This window comes from Asterias amurensis, chromosome 18, assembly GCF_032118995.1.
Source record: "Asterias amurensis chromosome 18, ASM3211899v1".
In the NCBI taxonomy this organism is placed as follows: Eukaryota; Metazoa; Echinodermata; class Asteroidea; order Forcipulatida; family Asteriidae; genus Asterias; species Asterias amurensis.
The window spans coordinates 12,962,928-12,984,645 of NC_092665.1; the positions used below are offsets into that span (position 1 = coordinate 12,962,928).

The window sequence follows — 21,718 nt, forward strand, 5'->3', positions numbered from 1 at the left end:
ATACTCTAAATATAAGAGTGAAAAGCACCACTTTAAAATAAATTATTTGCATTTCGAGTTGTCCCTCAAATGGCTCTTTAAAAAGAGTGGTGGTTTATTCACTCTTTTAGAGGGGGTTCTTCAAAAATCTAAAAGAGTGGAAGACTACTCGAAAAAGAGTTGTCCCTCATTATGGCTCTTCAAAGAGTGCCTTTCACTTCTATGCATTTGTAGCAGTATCCGGAGGCCGCTATTACAGTTGCTACCAAAAGGCATGTACATGTACATGCAAAACTACGACAGCCAGATACCAGGCGAAATCAATCAAAGCGGAAAACTCGCTGTAAAACAATAACCTAGCTTTTCTTTCTCCATTTGTTTGTTATTGAGAAACACGTGGAACCTCTCGACGGCTGTTTTAAAAGGATACCGATGTTCCAATTTTCTAGCTTACGGAATTTAATGAAACAGCAGTACACAAAATGGTTTAATTTGGCCGCCACAGCGCTACCTTTATTTTCTTCAACAAAACCGGACCAAAATAAATACAGTGCGACCAATTTGTTGTCCCCTTGAACATTTCTTTTAAGAGACTACACGAGGGTTAACTTTGACTTTGCTATGGCTCAGACGGCCACAGTTTCAAAGCAATGGACACGGCATAGACAGAGCCCGATCAGAGGAGAATATCCAGTTACCATTATAGTCTGGTTCCTAATGTTCAAATTAGATTGAATCAACACAAGTGATCGCACTGTGATAACGGCCCGTATACAACAAACACTTTTAGAAGGCACTTGCTCATAGTGAGAATTGCACAAAACTCATTGAATAGTTCTAAAATTTCCAAAAGACAGAGACAAAATAGGCTTACAATTTGTTTTCTCTCTCTCTCTAAAAAGAAAAGCAGATTTACATGTACATTGAATGTTTTTATGGCGGTATGCAGCTGGACACTATTGGTAACTACCCAAATAATTATTAGCATAAAACATTACTTGGTAACGAGAAATGGGGAGAGGTTGATAGTATAAAACATGTGAGAAACGGCTCCCTCTGAAGTGACGTAAGTTTTCGAGAGAGAAGTTATTTTCGAAATCTCGAAATCAAGCATAAAAAAGCACACAACCTCGTGTGACAAGGGTGTTTTTCCTTTCATTATTATCTAGCAACTTCAACGACCAACTGAGCTCAAATCTTCACACGTTTGTTATTTTATGCATATGTTGAGATACACCAACTGTGAAGACTAGTCTTTGACAATTACCAATAGTGTCCAGTGTCTTTAATGATCAATTTTTTAGAACTCCATTTACAAAACATTTCCTAGAAAATTATTTACAATCAGCCTCTATGACAATAAGACGATCGTTGTGTTTGCGTTTAACTTTCCCGAAATTTGTTGAGGCCTTATTTAAGACAGTTTCTCCAAAATTAACGAATACAATGATTTCCTATTCAAGCCAATATTTTGAGTGCTTTTATATCACGATTCCTGCATAATTGTGCTTGGTAGAGAATAATAAAGCAATATTTAAAGCAGCTCTATAAAATTTTAACCTTACGTGTATATAGCACTCCATGTGGGGGGTCAATTTTATTGAAAATGTTTGCGTAGATTACTTTGAAACAAATTTTGAAACAAGGTTTTTTTTTTACATTTTGAGAAAGAATTGTAAATATATTACACTGCCGGTAATAATGATATTCACTTGTATTCTCTATTATAAACCACGGGCTAGATCAAGGTGAAAAATGAATTAAACTCTTTCACATAATAACATCACGAAAATACTATATTTTTGTACACTTACAAACTTAAGACAATCATTTGCAGACCATAATTCTGACTATACATCAATTTATTCTATTTTTACATAATTACAAAATAGTTACTCGACTATTTTTCAGACAAAATAAACTCTTTCCTAATTACAAACAATAGCAATACAAATTTTCTCAGTCGGATAAAATCTAAATCCCAAATATTAAAACATTTAAAAGAAGCTAACGAGTCAGACGAAACAATTTTGGAAAATGTTTGGAGATACTTCTGGGTTTTCAAGTCCTGAAGATAAAAATGATAAACATTTACAAGCTATGTAGAAAATCAAGCGTGAATGAATACTCGAAGGTACGAAAGTTGTAGTGCGAAACCTGACCACCCCTGCTATCAAAATGGTCCAGTCCAATATGAAGCTCAACTTATTGCCTGTACAAGAAGAAAAAGCATGTATCAATTACACTACCCACAACAAAATTTAAATGATCATAATTGCTCCAAGATTTTACAACGAATTCTTTAAAAAGTAAAATAAGCATTGGGCTAAGTTCACTTAGTTCTCTGCACACAATTGGTATGAAGTTTAGGTGTTCACTACTGACTTGCCCAACTTTATGTCATTATAAACTTACCACAGCATTTTCTAGGTTGATAAGTTTAGCAGTGGTGTCACATAGTTGCTGGTCTTTTTCGCTCAGTTCCTGCGGAGAATACAAAGTAGGTCAAAAATTAAAAATTAAATTAAAACAGAACAACCCCATCATAAAAAGAACTGTGGAATACACTGAAGATATTCAACTTGAAACTGTCAATGGAAAACAAATATCATTTCATTTTGGAAAAGTTGTGAAATTGAGTCACAGGGTTTTATACATGGCTGAAAAGAGCATCATAAAACGAGCTCCATTTGTGTAAATTTTGTTTCTAAAGTTATGACTTTTTGACAAATAATTTGTCACTATCTGAAAATGACTTATAATGGAAAAAACAGCCTGTTTAATAAAAAACTTCAAACATTGTAAAATAAACAAAGTGCACAAATGAACAAAAGGATCAGAATAAAAACGATTTTAATCTTATCTCTATCAATCAAAACGTTTTTTTTTTTTATTTGAGAAAGATGAAAGAAATGTTAGAATCTTAAGAAATAAGAAAACCACATGACACAAATTTTTTTTTAAACTTACCGCTTTTAAGCTTGACAATTCGTAACTCTTCCTCAGCATTTTGTCTTTCTGCGCTTTTTTCTTTCCATCCTTCTGCAAAATTATTTGTTAATAATCATTAAAAATCATGTGTATGATCAATAAATAATTATGTTCTTTAGGCCTATAGATTTATTCATGAATTTATTTCCTCTAATAATACACTAAAAAGAATATAAACCTTAAAGGTAGTAGACACTATTGGTAATTACTCAAAATAATTATCAGCATAGATCCTTACTTTGTAACGAGTAAGGGGGAGAGGTTGATGGTATAAAACATTGTGAGAAACGACTCCCTCTGAAGTGACATAATTTTAACAAAAGAAGTAATGTATACATGAATTTGATTTCGAGACCTCAGATTTAGAATTTGAAGTCTCGAAATCAACCATCTAAACGCACACAACTTCGTGTGACAAGGTTGTTTTTTCTTTCATTATTGTCTCGCAACTTCGTTGACCAATTGAGCTCAAATTTTCACAGGTTTGTTATTTTATGCATATATGTTGAGATACACCATGAAAAGCCTAGTCTTTGACAATTACCAATAGTGTCCTGTGTCTTTAAGTCTTCACACTGTGTGGACACATTTAAGTCCACATAGTGTTTCAAGTCTCTACATTATGTAAACCTCTTTTGTTCTCAAGTGCAAACTTTCTATATAACACCTGCCCACATTCTGTAAACATAATATTAGGCCTGAAGCTTGTTCAATGGTCAGCTAAATCATAAACAATTTACCAACTATAAATGACCCATTATATAGGCCTATAATCAAATCAAATAATCTATATAAAAAAAATATACAACATTTAGCAAGTTACTGGGTAATTGTTAAATGTTTATACTAAAAAATACTTAAAAATACTTTAAATACTTTTAAAAAAGCTGTAAACCAATATACAAGGACAGAAAACAAGAATTCAAAGTCACATAATGTGCACAATTTGGCACAATTCAATTAAAGGAAAGCATACATTATAAGATACATAGCCAATCAAATCATGTACATGTATATGGGTAATGTAATAAAGAGCACATGAAAGAGAGATCTGCAAGCTAAAAACAAAATGGATAACAATTTTAAGAATTTTTCTGAGCGGAAAAAAAACAAATGCAAAAATCAAAACAAGGAGGTCGGATTAAAATAGAAAGAATGCCATGCCTGTAATACAATCATTATTAACAGAAACAAACAAATATACAATAAAAAAGTACAAGTTATACGAGCAAAAAGAAGACTTAATAATACAAACACGAAATAGAACGAACCAACACGAAATAGAACGTGAAACCAATGTCAAAAAATCAACAATTTAATGATTCCCTTTCAATGCAATATAAATCATCAAAGATTTCTCTTTTATCAAAAAGAAAAAGAAAAAAATTACCTTAATTTTGGTAATTTCATCCTCGTAGCAGTTATGCTTTGGCCACGTCTGCTTGTTATTTTTATCATCATTCTCCAAATGGAATGTCTGTCAACAGAAAAGTCACGAAAAATTATAAATAAATAAATAACAATAAATCCATCCAATGTCTCCCATTGCTTATAATCACTGGGCCAGGAGTACAAATCTGATAAAGGGCCATATTTTTGCCCGCGTGAGGGCGCTCTCAATCACTTCCGGGGTATATTCATTCATACTCAAAACAGTTGTTAAAGATTGGAACACATTTCCACCACAGACATCTAATCCATCACGAACAATTAGACTTTTAAAGGAGTCATTATAATTCACCTCTAAAGCAAATGGAAACTACCGCGCAACAAAAGTGACTGAACGCCTACACAGGGTGAATCCCGTATACCTCCGGAAGTGATAAAAAACACTGTTTAGAGCGCCCTCGCGCAGTCAAAAGTAAGGCGCATTGGGAAGAGACGGAACGAAGCAGAAAAAGCAACCAACCTTTTTACTTTTGATGGCTCTATTTAGTCGTCTCTCTTGGTCTAAGCTTTCTCGGGTTCTTTTCAACGTCTCGCGTAAATAGTGAGCCTCCTCGGATCGCCCACGAAGATCATTCTAAGATGGAAGGAGAACAGACAATAAGATTCAACAAATAAATTTATAACAAATTGACAATGAAAATTTGACTCGAACGGATTTGAACCAAAGGTGTCCAAAATGTAAAATGTAAAATGACCACAACGGCAAGCCACAGGGGATGTGTTCAAACAGATGGACGGACAACAAACAAAACAATTAAGAATCATTACTTTTAACTTTCTAAAAGACAATCGCACTTTTAAAGATAAGCTGGAAGAAAGTAATTAATAGGGAAAACAAAAGAATAAATATACATTCTAAAGGTCAATAAAAAACAAGAGGTCCTTAACACAAGTAATGTTTTTACCAGGAATCTACACTTATTATTATTCTCCTGGCGCTGAAACAGGAAATTATCCTGTCCATTTAAGGATTATCAAAAACAACCAGTAAACTATAATTGTAGTCACTTACAGCGAGAGTCTCCACCTGCGTAGCTTTCTCATTGGCCAGCCTCTCGGCCAATCGCAGCTTCTCTAAATCCTTCTCGTAATCCTTGAGAAGCTCGTCTTTCCTATCCAGCCTCTGGTTCAGTGTGCGCAGACGACTCGCTATCAACTCGTTGGTGTTGGCGCGCTCACCGTCGAGTTTCTCTCGCTCGTCTCTTGGTAGGTGACCCATTGACTCTTGACCTGCGACCTCACCGAGACTCAGCAGATTGGCAACTGACTTGGCTAGCTTGAGATACTGAGGACAAATGAAATTGGTATTGATTGTAAAAAAGCAATAGTGCCAAATCAAAAATCAAAAGAGCAGTATTATAAAATGTGTAGAAGAGTTTCCTGTTTATCGTGCCCTCCAAAAATAAAATCGTTCGCAATAAAAAAAAAAAAGGTTTCCCTCCAAATCTTTGAGCAAAATAATAATTTCAAGGGTTAGAAATTATATTTGAAGGGACCAAAATATTTCAAGGATATATATGGTGACATAATAATTAAACAAAAAACGTGTCCACAGGCTTTGCACTTCTGTGTGACGGTTTGTATGTTCCCTTCTTGAGGCATACTGTGAACGATAAGAGTAATCACTTTACAAGAAATATCAACTTGCTGATAAGTTTACAACGTCTGGTAGAAGAGTGTTGATATAACTTAACAAGGTAAAGAAATCACAAAATGATAATTTGAAATTCTCACCGACTGTTCGCTGATTTCCAGGCTATGCTGCATTTCTACCCGAGCACTGCGCTCGATCGCAGCGTCGGACGACGCCGTTGAGATTTGCCCGCGAGCCTTGGCGACCTCTCGGTCAAGCAGGGCCTCGGGGTTGGCTCCTTGGTCGATGATCTGGGCCTGCTTGGCTCGCATCTCGGCTAGTTCCTTCTTGAGGAGGATCACCTGCTGAAGAGCTTGGTCTTGGGTGGGTACTAAGGAGAGCAAATCGTCAAAATAGTTTAATCTTTGGTGATAATTGTATCGGGGAAAATTTATTTTGGGGGGGGGTTTTCACTCTGAGATTTATGCTTAAATAAGCAGCAAATGCTGATGAGAAATTTCTTGTGAGGCAAAAAAGGGCAGGTTACCAGCCACATAGGGCACATGTGATATGGTGTTTAACTTAGCTGGTAACCTGAACATGATCAGGTAGCACCTTGTTTAAATCTGTGGTGGTTCTGAAAAGAACTGGTTATTATTTGACAACTTAACGTTTTGATCAGAAGGCCTATGCTGTGATCGTCTTCCCGCCTTGAACAGCTTCAAAATCCTACTTAACCCTAGAATAGCAAGCATAATTTTGTTGTATTATTTTTGTTTTTTACCAATAAACACTGATGTGCGTAATAGCACTATATACTCAGTATTTTCCCGAGCTCTGTGAAAAAAATCACAGGCATATTAATAGTCTGGTGGGATTCCATTTGTTGTGTTATGCTTCTTTCTGTACTTCAGCAGCTCTAGAAACAGAGTAAATTTTAGCATGAAGGAGAAAGATGTATACGTACATGGAGGTCTATTTGATTCCATTCCTTTGATACGTGACCTCAACTCAGCGAGGGCTTCGCGTTGTCTCGCGATGACTTGAGAGTGTCTCTCCCCGCGACACTGAGCTCCAAAAGCCGACATCTCGCTGGTGATCATTCCCTGAAACATCAAAGATAAACCATGATAAATTTATGAGAGTTATATGCACTTGGTCGAACCAAGTTGGCTTCTCAATGTGGATTATTAACAATCAGTCTTTTGTGAAGCATCTGAAAGCACGCGTTTGTGCAACAAAGGTGTTTTGCTTTCATTATTCTCTTGCGGATACTATGACCAATTGAGTCCAAATTTTCACAGGTTTGTTAAATATTTTATGCATCTATTGGGATACACCAAGTGGGAATACTGGTCTTTGACAATTTTCAAAGATGTCCTGCCGCTGATTTCACGAATCTCGAGTTAGGACAAGTAAGTCAACCTAACTTAGGATGGGTTCAATGCGTCCTAACGTCTTTGGATAGAGAACTTAACTCGTCCTTAGTCCTAAGATTAATGCCCAAGTTCAGAAAAGTTAACAAAAATGTTTTTACTGGAACCCTAACAATCTTCAGAACTGGAAATCATGGAGCTGTGAGTCCTAACTTACTTCTTGTTGGACCTGCTCCAGGGCTCGTTTGCTGTTCTCTTGCTCATGATTAAGCTGCCCCTGAATCTTTGCCAACTCATCCCCTCGCATCAACGATTCTTGCTTGTGTTTGGAAACCAACTCCTTCTGACCACTGTTGAAATCAGAAAAAGGAACACGATGCAAGATCTTCTTTGAATTGTCATGAATAAAAACAAAAGTATTTCTAGTGTGTTGATGAAAACAGATTAAGGGTCACGTTTAACCGGTTAAAAGATCAGCTGTAAAAAAACTCTTGTTTGTGTTTGGACACCTTTCAACAAAAATGTCTCCGCTGCTAAAACATAAGGTTCGAACTGCCTCTAGCACACATGCTAGCTAAGAGGTCTAGTGGTAAGACATCTGCTGTTGCAACGCAATGGTTGTGGGTTCATATCCCAATTTGCCTGTGGATTTGTTTTCACAGAACTTGGGGAAAAGTAAAAAGTATACAGTAATCAACACAGAACGGTCTAAGGAAAAAAACAAATAACATTTTTTAACCCCGATGCAAAACTAACAACCAATCGTGTGTTTAACCTTAAAAACTACCTGTAAAGAATTTGTACCTAATTGTGCCATATTCTACATTCATTTCACTAGTTGTTTTTATGAAATAAACCAATAAATATAATATAATATTTAAGAAAAATGTCTCAGAAAAAGTTTATTCTTACCCGAGATCTTTGATTAACCTCTCTATCTCGCTCGTCTTCTTGTCAACTAGTTCTGAGAGTTTGACGAGCTGCTGCCTCTGAGTGGTCAGCTCGGCATCTTGGTCTCGTATCAACACTCGGTTGTTTTCGAGTTCCTCTTTCTGTCGCTCGTTCAGCTCACCGGTCATATCGGAGAGGCGCGCAGACGCACCTGCCAGGTCCCGCCGGAGGCCGAGGATAATATCCTGTTGGTTTTGGACCTCCTTCTTTATATCAGAGTTTTCCCGCCTAAAATTTGTGGGAAAGGACGAAAAGATTAAGCATATTTGTAGATTTACTGTGATGTTGTGGTTGCAAGTTATATTGGTGTATACAAGTTTAAAAACAGAGTTTAAAGGTTGAGCTTACTTGAGCAGGACGATGAGCTGTTCCATGCCTTTGACATCTGCGGCCGGTTGCTGGACTATGACTGGTTTAGGAGGTAGTTGTGGCTTGCTAGCTTGCTGCTGGAACTTCAACAACGTCTCCTGAGACCTCTTGGTTTGCTCTGAAAGGGAAACAAGAACTTGAAAAGTCAATCAAATTATAATAACTAGGCTATAATAATAAGACAAGAAGTAGTTTTTATATAGCGCATTTTACATTAACCGCATCAATGCGCCTTACTTAGTGCCCTGGTAATTGGGCTAACAACATCCCTTTACTCTTTCTCAGCTCCCTTGGGAGTATACAGCCCTGACCTGCCAGGGCTCTCCAGTGGATTTTTCCATACACAATATAAAACTGTTTCTTGCAGGTACCCATTTATACCCCTTTATCATAATTGCTTCTCTCCACCTAGGAGTACAATAGGGGTCCAGGGGGTACAAATATTCAGAATGCTGTTGAAACCGAATAAAAACACCGGCCTGACGAGCCATTTTGGCTCGTTACAAACTTTACTTTTAGTTTACATCAAGAGGTCTAGAATTCTCATCTTACCTGAGAGTTTCTGTTGTAGTTCAACCACCTTGGCCTGACCCTTGGCCAAGTCTTTCCCGGATTTGATGATCTTATCTTCCAAGGCCACGATGGTCAGAGAATGTTGTTTAATCTGCTCTCTGAACGCTGCCGTCTCCGTCAAGTGTTGTCTCTCCATTGTGGCCATCTTGTCTTGTAAGACGCTCACCTCCGATTGATACTTCTCATGAAATGAGGTCAACTCGTCACTCAGCTTCTTCTGTCAGAGTTATAAACGAGAGTAGTTTTAAAGACACTGGACACTATTGGTAATTGACAAAGACCAGTCTTCTCACTTACTGTATCTCAACATATCCATATAATAACAGACCTGTGAAAGTTTGAGCTCAATTGGTCATCCAAGTTGTGAGATAACAATGAAAGAAAAATCACCTTTGTAACACAAAATTGTGTGCTTCCAGATGCTTGATTTCGAGACCTGACAAGCCAATTTTGAGGTCTCAAAATCAAATTCGTGAAAAATTACTTCTTTCTCGAAAACTATGTCACTTCAGAGGGAGCTGTTACTCACAATGTTTATTCTATCAACCTCTCCCCATTACTCGTTACCAAGTAAGGTTCTATGCTAATAATTATTTTGAGTAATTACCAACAGTAGTTAGCTAGTACAAAACATTGCGAGAAACAGCTCCTTCTGAAGAAACGTAGTTTATGAGAAAGAGGTAATTTCTCACATTAGAATCCGAGAAAGACTTCAGGCCTGAAGACTTTTTTGAGGAATCTACACAATGGTGCTTTTCCTTGTCACTATTTTCTAGCAACTCCGATGAACAAATGAGGCAAAATTTTCATATTTGTTTACTTTAATGCATGTCAGCTGCTTTCAATAGTACAAACATGACCACAATTTGCACCATAATTTTCACAGGCTTTCTGCAAATCTGCTCCATGAGTTATAGTTACGCAATGGGTATTTTAGAACCCAACATTCCCCGATCCTGTTTTCTGCTCCGTCTTAACTTACCTCAGCTGCTGCAGACTCCCGTAATCTCTCCTCATATTGCCTTTCAAGAGATTCCAGCTTTCCTTCTGTTGAGTTTTTCTCCGTCATCGCCTAAATAAAATTTAAAATAGCGAAATACAAAGAAATACTTACTAATTTGGGTCTTTGTTTCTGTTTCTGTATCAGCACGTTGCAGAAAACATAATTGGCATTAAAAACCAATGGCATATAATATACATATCAGACAGCAGAAACACTACAGCGAAACCTTTCTCATAGGGATACTGGGCTCTTTTCCATGCATTCACGATAAATAGAATGCATTTTATATAATAGATGTTAAATTTGCATCGGGGGTAAAGAATATTAATTTTGTTTTTACCCATACACCGATGTGTATTAGCACTGCATGTATACAGTACTCAATACTTCCCCTCGAGTCCTGTAAAAAAATATCACAGGCATATTACTCGGGTGGGATGCATTTTGTTTGTACACTGGCATAATCACTCAGTGAAATCTAGTTTTTCCTTTTTCTGAAATCTGGTTTTTCTTTTTCCCATATGAGTTAAGCACAAGAGCTTTTTTTACTTTGGTCTTTTTTGGAAAAAGTGGAAGGTCAACGGGCATTTTGATACAGGCAGTTGTGTGGACACTAGAGAGCCAAGTAGCTCTACCAAACTTGCCCTCGACGGGAAGTCGGATCGGAACTCATTCTGTACCTGTCTGAGCTCTTGAATCACGGCTTCCTGTTGTTTCACTCTCTCCGTCTGCGTCTTCAGAGCGTTCTCTCTTTTGACCAGCTCCTCTTGGCGTACCTCATCGAGCGTCGTCTGGAGCTTCTTATCGGCTGGAACGAAAGTTATAAGATAATAATAATTAGCCTTTCCGACGCTTGGAAAACATCCTCATCTCCTGTGGAGTGTACAGCACCGGCAGCTGAATGGAAGCACGGTTCGCTGTTCATTCACATCACATCAATAACATCTAACCTTGCAAGTACTCAATATACCCCTGGGCGAAGGGGAAGCAATTAAGTTGTTCAGGAATAATAATAATAATAATATAGGTATTTAGCGCGCCTTTAACACAGATCAAAGCGCCGAACAATGAATAAAACAAGAACAAAGCAAAGAAAGAAAGATGAACAAAACAGCAAAGGATTAATGACGAGGCTGACTGAAAAAGTAGGTTTTGAGGTGTGTTTTGAAAATGGCAGTAGAAGATGATTCCCTGATCAGTTTAGGTAATCTATTCCATTCCTTCGGCCCAGCTACAGAAAAAGACTTGGAGCTGGAAGATCGAGAAGGCCTGTGATCACAGAGAAGGGATTTATCAGAGGAGGAGTGGAGACCTTCTCTGCCAGGTGTATAAGAAGACCATAGATCAGAAAGATAATTTGGAGCAAGACCCTTCGAGCATTTATAGACATAAAGAAGCAGCTTGAAAAGAACACGATCATGTATAGAAAGCCAGTGGAATGGGGACTGCAAAAATAAAAAAATTGCTCAACGCATTCTATAATCATAATGACAGGCATTTAAACGATTTATAGGATTATAGGATTCAAAGCACTGTGAGCAAACAGAAAACAATTTGTTTTTTTAGAGTCCTTTTAACTTTTCAAGAGATGCAGCAACCCAGGTAAGAAGAGAAACTCAGAAACTCTTTTAAGGAGCTTTCCCGTAATGCCAATAAGATGGAGGATGTAAAGAGGGGTAAAATATTATTTTTAAAGGCTGTGGGGGACCTTACAAAAGAGGGAGGGAAAAACGAGAGCAAAGAGAAAAATTGTTTTTACCTTCAAGTCGAGTCTTCTCTAGTTCATCAGCCAGTTTAGTTTCATACTCGTTCTTGAGACGTCCAACTTCTTGGCTCGTATCACTCTTCAATGTCTTCTCCAGTTTGTTAAACTTTGACTGGACTTCCGCCGCCTCTTTCTGGGCAACATCCTTTGCCGATTTCAGATTGTTAATGTAAGCAGCCAGACCTAGACGGAACGTAAAGAAGACGTAAGTTTGTGTGATACAATTTTTTGAGCATCTCCTACTAAAAAATTATGCAGAAGAAAATCTGAATCTTTTTAGGAAGTTACGTTGTTTTAAACAGAGGAAAGTAAAGAGCACACAGTTTTAACACAAATAATAATTATTTAGGCCCAACAAAAGTGAGTTTTCAGAAAGAAAAGAAAAGGTTTTTACCCTGTCCGGGAGTGTTGACATCTACGCCGCACTTCTCCAATACATTCTCATACTCCTGTTGCCATGACAACTCGTCCTGCAGCATCATAGCAACGGTGTCTTTAACACCTTGGAGGCTCTCGTCCACGGTGACTGATGATAGGAGTTTGATCTCGTTGCGGAGGTGGGTGCAAGTCCTACCCCCGTCTTGGAGACGTTTCTAAAAATTAAACCAGAGTTGTTCTCATCAATAAACAAATTATTGCCCAGTTCTTGCTAAAATTTACTAAGCTGCTTAGTTGATTTCACTTGTACATTTAGTTGCGGTAACACCATGGGTATATCTACTATTTGGGTAGATTATGTTACTAACGCACAGTTTTCGGATTTCACTATTAAAAGTTCAAAGAGGGTGTTTCGCCATGATCAAAGCAGGCCTTTGCTTTAAACATTGAGTACAAATTTTCTGCTAAGCAGAAATGAACAGGATACCAGTCACAAAATTGTACATGTGACTTTGTAGTTTGGCGAGTAACCTTGTTCTGGTAAGCAAAAATTTCATTACCTCCAACGAAACCATCTGCTGCTTGAGCGTCTTCCCGTGGGTCTTGGAATCTTTCTTATAAGCTTCCAGACCCTTGTTGATCTCTTTCAGATCCCGGAGTTTATTCCTGACATCTGTCCTGTCGTCAATCACTTTCTTCATCGTCTCGACGATGGTGTCGTCGCTGACATCGGCGTCTTGGTCCGGCATCTTGAACCCGGGAGTGGAAAATGTTGTCTGCATGACGCGGGTGCGGAAACGCTCCAACTGGGGGGAGAGGGAGGGGAGGAAATGTCTAGAGTAAATGTTTGTGCTGGCTGAATCTACAATCGTTTCACAATCGATGGACTGTGTAAGCCTCCACCTATTGTGTACATGATCTATGTATGGAGGTGTTTATCAAGAAATTAGTCTCTAAAGCTTTAAAGGCCATGTCATGAATCCCTACTCACTGTGAATGAAGATGTATATCATGTAATTCACCAGAAGTTTCAGCTGTATAAGTCAGCAAGTTTATGAGAAAAAAAAGTGGAAAGGAGAGTCGCATAAATCAGTTGAAGATGCTAAATTAATGTTTGTGAAATTGTTTAAACTCGTTTCTCAAAAACTACAGCACCTCAGGAAACTTTCTACCATTAAAACAGAATGAAAGATTGTTTCAATTTTAAAAGTAAAAAATATTGATCTTTGTTCTTACCCTTTTCTGCATTTGCTCAACATCAGCCTTGGCCGTCTTCTCCAGCCTCTGCATGTCAAGAAATTGTGTCTTGGCGTGGTCCCTCTCTGATTTATACTTCTCCTCCGTCTAGAATTGATCAAATCCAACAAATTCAAACAGTTAAAGGGAAATACGCCAGGTAATCACTTGTTAAAGGTAGTGGAATCTATTGGTAATTACTTAAATGGTTGTTATCATAAAACCTTACTTAGTAACAAGTAATAGGGAGCAGTTGATAATATAAAACATTTTAAGAAACGGCTCCCTCTGAAGTAGGGTAGTTTTCGAGAAAGAAGTAATTTTCATCGAATTATATTTCAAGACCTCAGATTTAGAGTTTGAGGTCTCAAAATCAAGCATCTGAAAACACAAAACTTCATGTAACAAGTGTGTTTTTGCTTTCATTAATGTCTCGCAACTTTGACGACCGATTGAGCTCAAATTTTCACAGGTTTGTTGTTTTATGCATATATTGAGATACACCAACTGTGAAGACAAGTCTTTGACAATTACCAATAGTGTCCAGTGTCTTTAAATTACGCCAATAAAAATTTACTTGGTTAGAAGTAGGCTACAGCAGCTTTTGACAGTATCACAAATTTTGAAAATACATTTAAAAATTAAAGTAATGTCGTTAAGGAACAATATGTTTTTTTGTTTTTTTTCCCCAAAGCTTTTGAATATGAGAAACATTTCTGTCAGTTGCATTTTTCAGATTTTGGATTTCAATAACTGATTATTCTCCCTGTGCGGATATATCCACTCTGGATTTTCAGCGATATCTCAACAATGCCGCAATCATTTGAAATGAAACTGTCAATGGTTAGTTTTATTGTATAGGCTATCTCCATTTTTGAAAACCAAAGGTATACGTTCCCTAAAATTGTTGGTTTGGGTCGACAAGTTAGATTTGAATTTAAGCTATTTCGATACATTCAAGAAAATTATAAGCATTCATTTAATTTATTGCACAAAACATCCACCAATGATTAATGGTAGCAGAATGATGTACACATCTTTTTCAATAAACTTGCGATTTAAAAAAAACAATGACCTCTTTTTCTTCAAGGATGTGTTTCTTCATCTTCTGGATGTCCTCTTTGTGAGCTGCAATCTCATGAGTCAGCTCACCCACCTTGGTCTCAGAGGCCCGTAGTTTCTATTAACGAAACAAAAGCACAAAAATACAGTCAAATTAAATGCCAAACAAGAAACTTGTTGAAAAGTGATGTGATCGAGCAAAATGAGTTGTTAGTTGAACTAGGTCATTTCAATTCTTTTTATTCATTTGAAAGGAGCATTATCCAGGCTGTGATACTGTTCCAACCCAATGTTAATACCACCTTTGGTCAACAAGTTTTGAGAGTAAAAACACCAGTAGATATTGCTACGCAAAAAAAATGAGTTGCCACCAGTCGCAACAATGTTAAGTTAGGGAATGTTGGCTGGTTAATTATCTGTTTCTTCTAAGCAAGTTTGTTCTGTGATTAGCAAGTCGTTGTGCTTACAGGCTTTATGAAATTAGGCCCATCAGGAAGGTACAAGCTTACATTTTTATGAGCAAGCCAATAAGCGGGGTTAGGGTAGGAAGAGATGACTGTAAGTAAGGTAACATATAAATTTGAGGATGGCATCATCCTGAAACAACATAAAACTCTATAGAAAGGTTTGCGGTAACACCATTTAATGATTGACTATCTCTAATGAGTTGGGGTGGTTCTAAAAAGAACCAATGGTTTCAACTTGACGTTTCGATCAGTATGGTCTGATCGCCTTCAGGAGAGAAAAAAAAAAAAAAAAAGTTGAAACCAACGGTTCTTTTCAGAACCACCCCAACTCATTAGAGATAGTCATTACATGGTGTTACTGCAAACCTTTCTATATCGTTTTCCCACCATGCAGAGTTTCAAATCCTACTTAACATAAAACTCAGCAATGGATTGATTGCACATTACATCACTGACCACCATCTTTGATGAAATGTGCATGCGTGAAAGGTGATCATTGGCCGAGAGTTGTGTGCAGCGCGTACACTTATCAATTGGTTTATCATCAAATATGGTGGTTGATGACACGACACCATGTGCAATCCATCTATACTTGAAGAGAGCAGTTTCCTCAAAGCATGCAGAAATGCAAAGCGAGTTAGTGCACATGGTCAGCTACAGCGATTAGTCAAAATTAATTGGAAGCATGAAATAATATTTTAATTGCGAGGTTAAATGAAATCATTTTCTCAATGGCGTATCTTAAAGTTCATGACCAATAAGCAAAAGCTTGAATATGTATTGCAAAGGTTCGAAAACTTGGCGTTTACCTGAGCTTTGATTAATAAAATTTTGATATCCAAAGTTTGAATTTTGTATTGCAAGCTTTGAAAGCAAGTTGATGTAATGGCCACCTATGATGATTAAAGGCAGTGGACACTATTGGTAATTACTCAAAATAATTAATAGCATAAAACCTTTCTTGGTGACGAGAAATGGGGAGAGGTTGATGGTATAAAACATTGTGAGAAACGGCTCCCTCTGAAGTGACATAGTTTTCGAGAAAGAAGTTATTTTCCGCAAATTTGATTTTGAGACCTCAGATTTAGAACTTGAGGTCTCGAAATCAACCATCTAAACGCACACAAGTTCGTGTGACAAGGGTGTTTTTTCTTTCATTACTATCGCAAGTTCGATGACCAATTGAGCTCAACTTTTTACAGGTTTGTCATTTTGTGCATATGTTGAGATACACCAACTGTGAAGGCTAGGCGTTGACAATTACCAACAGTGTCCACTGCCTTTAAAGCATACAGCAAGACCGCGAATCATCGGTTAAAAAAAGCCAAGCAGCTACCAACCGCGTTGAAACCCAGATACTGTAACTTACATCCAAATTTTGTTTAACCTCACGGCCCTTTCGGACAGCTTCTTCTTGTTGTTGTTTATTATTTACCTCCGATTCCATCAACTAGTAAACAAGAAAACAAGCTGTGTTAAGTGGTGGGTGCAGCACACTTTGGTCAACTTACATTTTTGAGGCTCAATAATTCCTTGTTGCGACTGGCCATTTCCTCGTCGTGTTTTTTGTTCTCTCTGAACCTTGAAAACTGGCAATGGGAATGGCGATGAATATATGCATTAATTTAAAAACGAAGATGAATGAACATGAAAGAGTAGAAAATATAAATGAACAAGCAAGAGTTAGAAATATAAATGAATTTGCCTTTTTGAGGTATGGCGGCATGATAGGAGTGTACTATTTGGCTTGGGCGTACATATATACAGACAAATTTACCCAAACCTTATTGTGTTAATTTCAACAAAGATAAAATGTATATGGAATTGCTAAAACTTCAAATGAAAATGCATTGATTTTTCAATGAAATAGTGCAATGGGATGATGATAAAAAATATTCAAACCCTCTTTTCGATAGAGAGAGAGCAAGAGAAACAAAAAATGACCATCTTGTGCAAAAAAAAGAATTGTTGACTATAAAATGTTATATATGATTTCAGGCATTGCATGATGAGGTATCAATATATTAGTTTGGTTTGTGGTAGCACTATGTGTGTATCTACTTGCCAGATAAAGTTTGTTCTCAGAGAACTGTCTTGCTTTATTCTACTACCGCGGAGTAGATAGTTCAGGTGTTTGGGCGACTTTCAGTTCTGAAAAGAACTGTCCTGCTTATTAACTAATACCTGGGCGGATGGTATAGAAGAAGCACTGGAGCTGTTGAGGAACGATTTCCTTCAAAGGAATGTGGTTCAAAAGAGGGCCGGGGATTCAAACAAATTTCAATCTTAGAAACGTTTCTCAGATTTTGTATTCCAATTATGGATTATTCATCCTGCATGGACAAAACCGCTCTAGATTTTCGGCAATATCTCAAAAACACGACCACCTGTTTAAATGAAATTTTCACAGGTTAATTTGATTGTAAATCTACATTTATGTAGGACTTAAACTATCTCATGGCTCCAAACACCAAATGTATACTTTGTAAAGCTGCGATGTCACAATTTGTCAGATCCAATAAATGAAGTACTTTGTTTAAACACAGTCAGACAGTCCGAAATGGTTGAATACTATTTCATTTTCAAAGCATTTTGTGGTTTTGTAAACCATCAATTCTTAAAATTATGTTTACCTTAGCTGTCATTGCTGATAATGAGACCTCCTTCTCTCTCAACTCTCTCTTGACAATCTCTGATTCACCCCTCATCCTACAAATGGTATTGTCCCGATTCGACATGTCCCTCTGTAGTGTGGTGACTAGACTGTTGGCTGTGGCTTTCTCTTTCTTGGACCGGTCCAAGTCTTGTTTCAGAGAGGTGAGATCTCGATCTTTCTGGACGATGACGCTGCGTAAGTTTGCTATGTTGTCCATCGGATCTGAACTTTCTGGTCGCATTTTTGTCATCTGTAAGACAAAATAATCATCCAAAAGTAAAATAAATACACCAGATATGAAAAAAATCAGCCCAAATTGAAAATTCCATAGACCAATCCAACAAAGCAATTAATCGGTAACAAACAAATATAATAATTGCATATTTGCATGAACATAAACTTAACAATGTCAAATTATAAACCAAATGGAAAAATGACTGCGTAAGTTTTAAATGATTTGGGATTGAACAAAGAAAAGCTTACTTGAGCAGGATTTGAACCAAAAACCTTCGGATAAAAGTGCTTGTTCTCTACCAACTGAGCTATCTAACCCCGTATTTGGTGGTCTCCCTATTTTATCAAAACCTTCGCTCAGGGGTGCTAGTCAGAAGTTTTGTTTACTGCTCCTAAAGTGTTCTGAAACAGCAAAGACTTAAACTATTGACATAACTTTAATAATAATCATTGTAATTTTTTTTTATGTCATTCTTTTACACACCTGAAGTGTCTCAAAGCACTTCAAACATTATGGGTTGATTTCACAAAGGTAGTCAGACCTTAGGACTAGTCCTTGAACTCGCGTTATTAAAAACTTAAGGCTAGTCCTTAGTCAGGTAATGGTAACTCATCCTAACTCCAAGATAATTAAACTAGTCTTAACTCTTTGCGAATTCTACTCCAGGGGTCGATTTCACAAAGATAATCCTAACTTAGGACTAGTCCTAGACTCTTAAGGAATTAGGACTAGTCCTAGACTCTTAAGGAGTCATTAAAAACTTAAGGCTAGTCCAAACTTTACTAACCTGGTCTTTCAGTGCATTGATCTCAAGCTGCTTCACGTGAATATCTCCCTCCAGTTCTTTCACCCTCGTGTGCAGGGCGAGAGAGTGACTTGCGTCACCCCCAGCGGTTGGTTTGACCGACCTGCTGAGGTCGGAGGTCATCGCCTCCATCTCGTCTCGAAGCTGGGCGATCACACCGTCTTTCCGCTGGGATTCCGACTCGAAGACGGCGAGGCGATTGATCTCGTCTCCCATGCGCAACAAACGCTGCTCCTGAAGAAAAAAAAATTGAATTGAAAATTTATGAATATTGGGGAAAGTTGCACGTTTGGTGAGTACACAGTCTTAAAGCATTAACTGTTGAAGGCAAATATTTGAATTTTGTTTTGTCTCCTTACTTTTTCTTGAAGAGCAATCATCTCGTTGACCGGTGAGGCACGAGTACCAGGACTACCAGCCACCTGCTGGGATGTGACGACAGTCCTCGCTCCTGCTGAACTGACCCACCCAGTTGTTACTACATCAGAAAAAGGAAAAGTGTAAAAGTCAAATTTTTTGGGGACAATTATATAAGTATAATAGTCAAATATCAATTATTATAACAGTCGAGTCTCAGTGGTTTGTTCATTTGTTCTGTGTTTTCTATTTTTTATGTTTTTTTATTTTATATATAATAATAACTTTTGTTATTATTGTTTCTTGGCGTGTTATTTGAAGTAGGATCTTTCGGTGCTTTTGTGGCTTTAATTTTTATTTTTAACAATATTTATTCTAACGTTGTAATACAAATTTAATTCAGCCTCTGTTTTTTAATAAACCAATAAACCAACATTTATTTGTTTAACTTGGGATTCAGTGACAGTCCATTTATACAAACCTCTCCTTGGTGGTCCTGGGCTACCTGACGGACTGTTGTTACTGACCATTGCATTTCCCCCACTTCCTCTCCGATTCCCGGCACTAGAGGGCCTTGGCCTTGGAGGTCTCGGAATAACTACAGTTGCTGTTGGTTGGACAGTTGAGGTCCACGTTGAGGGTTGATTGGTGGAGGGCGGGGCCGTGGATATCATAGGCAGCTGTGATTGGCTGAGACCGGCAGGGTAGGCGGAGTCAGTGTTATTGGCAAGGTGGGGGAGTTGTTGTTGTTGCGTGGGGCCAGTGATGGGAACGTGGTCGTTGATTACTCTGAGGGGTGTGCCCCATGCCGGTCGCTGCTGAACAGGAGGGTATGATACCTGACAAAAAGAGAAAAATATTAACGATTATTATAACATAACCCCATTTGTCCCTTTTTTACCCATAAGGACTGAAAATTCACCTAAGTACAGAAACTCCAGTCATAATTAAACAAACTTTGAGTGAGGGGGCAACCCTGCCTCCTGTATTAAAACTTACTGTAACAGGCTATGTTAATTGTGCTTGCTAGTCAAACGTACAGCAAACTATTAATATCTAGTCTGGCAGGCTAGTCAAGAAAAAAAGGTTGCCAAATACCATCTTTATAACAAGACGCCTTTCACATAATTAACCAAATTTGTTTTCTGTATCATTACCAAAGTTTGAACCGACTACCATGTGGCCAGCGGACCACTATTGAAGGGAGAAAGCCATTTTGCCCAATTATTTTGCAACAGATCTAAGTGTTCACTTTGTGTCTCGAGGTTTATTTGTCCATTTCTTACCATTGGAGCATCTTCAACATCCAGTTCCATTGGAATTCCTGAGTATCCAAATCGTATGATATCACCGGGGGCTAACCGGACTGCAGCATTCTGCACACGACAGTCGTTAACATATGTTCCATGAGCGGTATTGAGATCTTGTAGAACGAAGCAATATTCACTGTCACTATACTCAATAACGGCATGCTGAAGCTCCACTGTTGAAGACTATAGGGGAAAATTATGGTATGCACCATTATTAAATATGCTCATACATTTATTGATGTTATATAGGCCTATCACACAATTTGTATCAATATTGATTTAGCATTACACTTATAAGTTTTGAAGTTTTATGATTCTAATTTATTCGAGTTGGGATCCACTGGATTGTTTGGTAACAAAAATTACCTTTCTGACGAAATTTACAAAACAGGATGAATGTTTTTTATAACAATTACAGAACAATTTGGTTTTAAGATGACGAACCATAAAATTGCTATTTATTTTTAAATTTTATTTTAGTTTTAAAAATACCACGCATACTTTCTTTAAAAAAAACACCCAGCGGGACAAAAATGGGGCCCATAAATGTGGTGAACACAATGTCTTGGATGTTGTGCAAAAAATCTTCATCTGAACATAGCGACTATAGTCGGTGCCATCACAAACATTCCTTGTCACATATACTTGTCATAAATAAACTATTGATTAGACACGGGTACATTTATTTAAAATTTGTAAAGAAAATTACCTCTATATTGATATCACAATTCTCCCTGCCTATAACTGTCACCCCAGGAGAAAGCTGTAGCACTCCTTCAACACTCTTGAAAAATCCTTTCACCATTTTGTTGTTCTTTCTTCCAACCGACTGCACAAATCCTGCCAGGTGCTGTTTTGCACACAGACCACACACACACAAGCCGTAGAAAATTTAGTTCACAATTTCGGCAACAAAAACCTGTGCATTACCAACAGTTTCCCTGCACAAAAGTCAGCTGGAATTCGTTCAATATAACACTGCATTTTGGCACAAATTCCATCTTGTCTAGAGTACAGTAAAACTGTTAATTTATGTACGAAAGAAGGAACCGGTGGCCGCATTCACCTGTTTTCAAAGACAATTGATTGGTATTTTATTCAGCAGGAAAGTGCGCTTGCGCGTGGTTTCCAAGGAACGAGATAACGACGGTAAACAACACAGCGCCCTCTGTTGCTGAATCCG

General features: G+C 37.6%; 1 protein-coding gene across 2 annotated transcripts; it reads right to left on the minus strand.

Annotated features, from left to right (window-relative positions):
• Window positions 1–98: 98 nt before the first annotated feature.
• LOC139950750 (forkhead-associated domain-containing protein 1-like) lies at window positions 99–21,624 on the minus strand. 2 transcript variants are annotated; one of them, XM_071949544.1, is made up of 26 exons: window positions 21,245–21,624; window positions 20,512–20,718; window positions 19,707–20,064; window positions 19,228–19,346; window positions 18,851–19,102; window positions 17,806–18,078; window positions 16,542–16,622; window positions 14,719–14,823; window positions 13,644–13,751; window positions 12,968–13,213; window positions 12,424–12,622; window positions 12,024–12,212; window positions 10,945–11,072; window positions 10,244–10,333; window positions 9,241–9,478; window positions 8,668–8,806; window positions 8,281–8,547; window positions 7,586–7,718; window positions 6,960–7,098; window positions 6,154–6,383; window positions 5,432–5,704; window positions 4,880–4,993; window positions 4,361–4,447; window positions 2,950–3,021; window positions 2,395–2,463; window positions 99–2,191 (listed from the first exon to the last, which is right to left on the minus strand). In XM_071949544.1, exons 1-26 carry the CDS (start codon window positions 21,338–21,340, stop codon window positions 2,180–2,182), a joined length of 4,224 nt encoding a protein of 1,407 aa, XP_071805645.1. In that variant the 5' UTR covers window positions 21,341–21,624; the 3' UTR covers window positions 99–2,179. The 2 variants fall into 2 exon arrangements, with proteins under 2 accessions (XP_071805645.1, XP_071805646.1); XM_071949545.1 differs by lacking the exon at window positions 16,542–16,622 and adding an exon at window positions 16,684–16,761.
• Window positions 21,625–21,718: the final 94 nt, after the last annotated feature.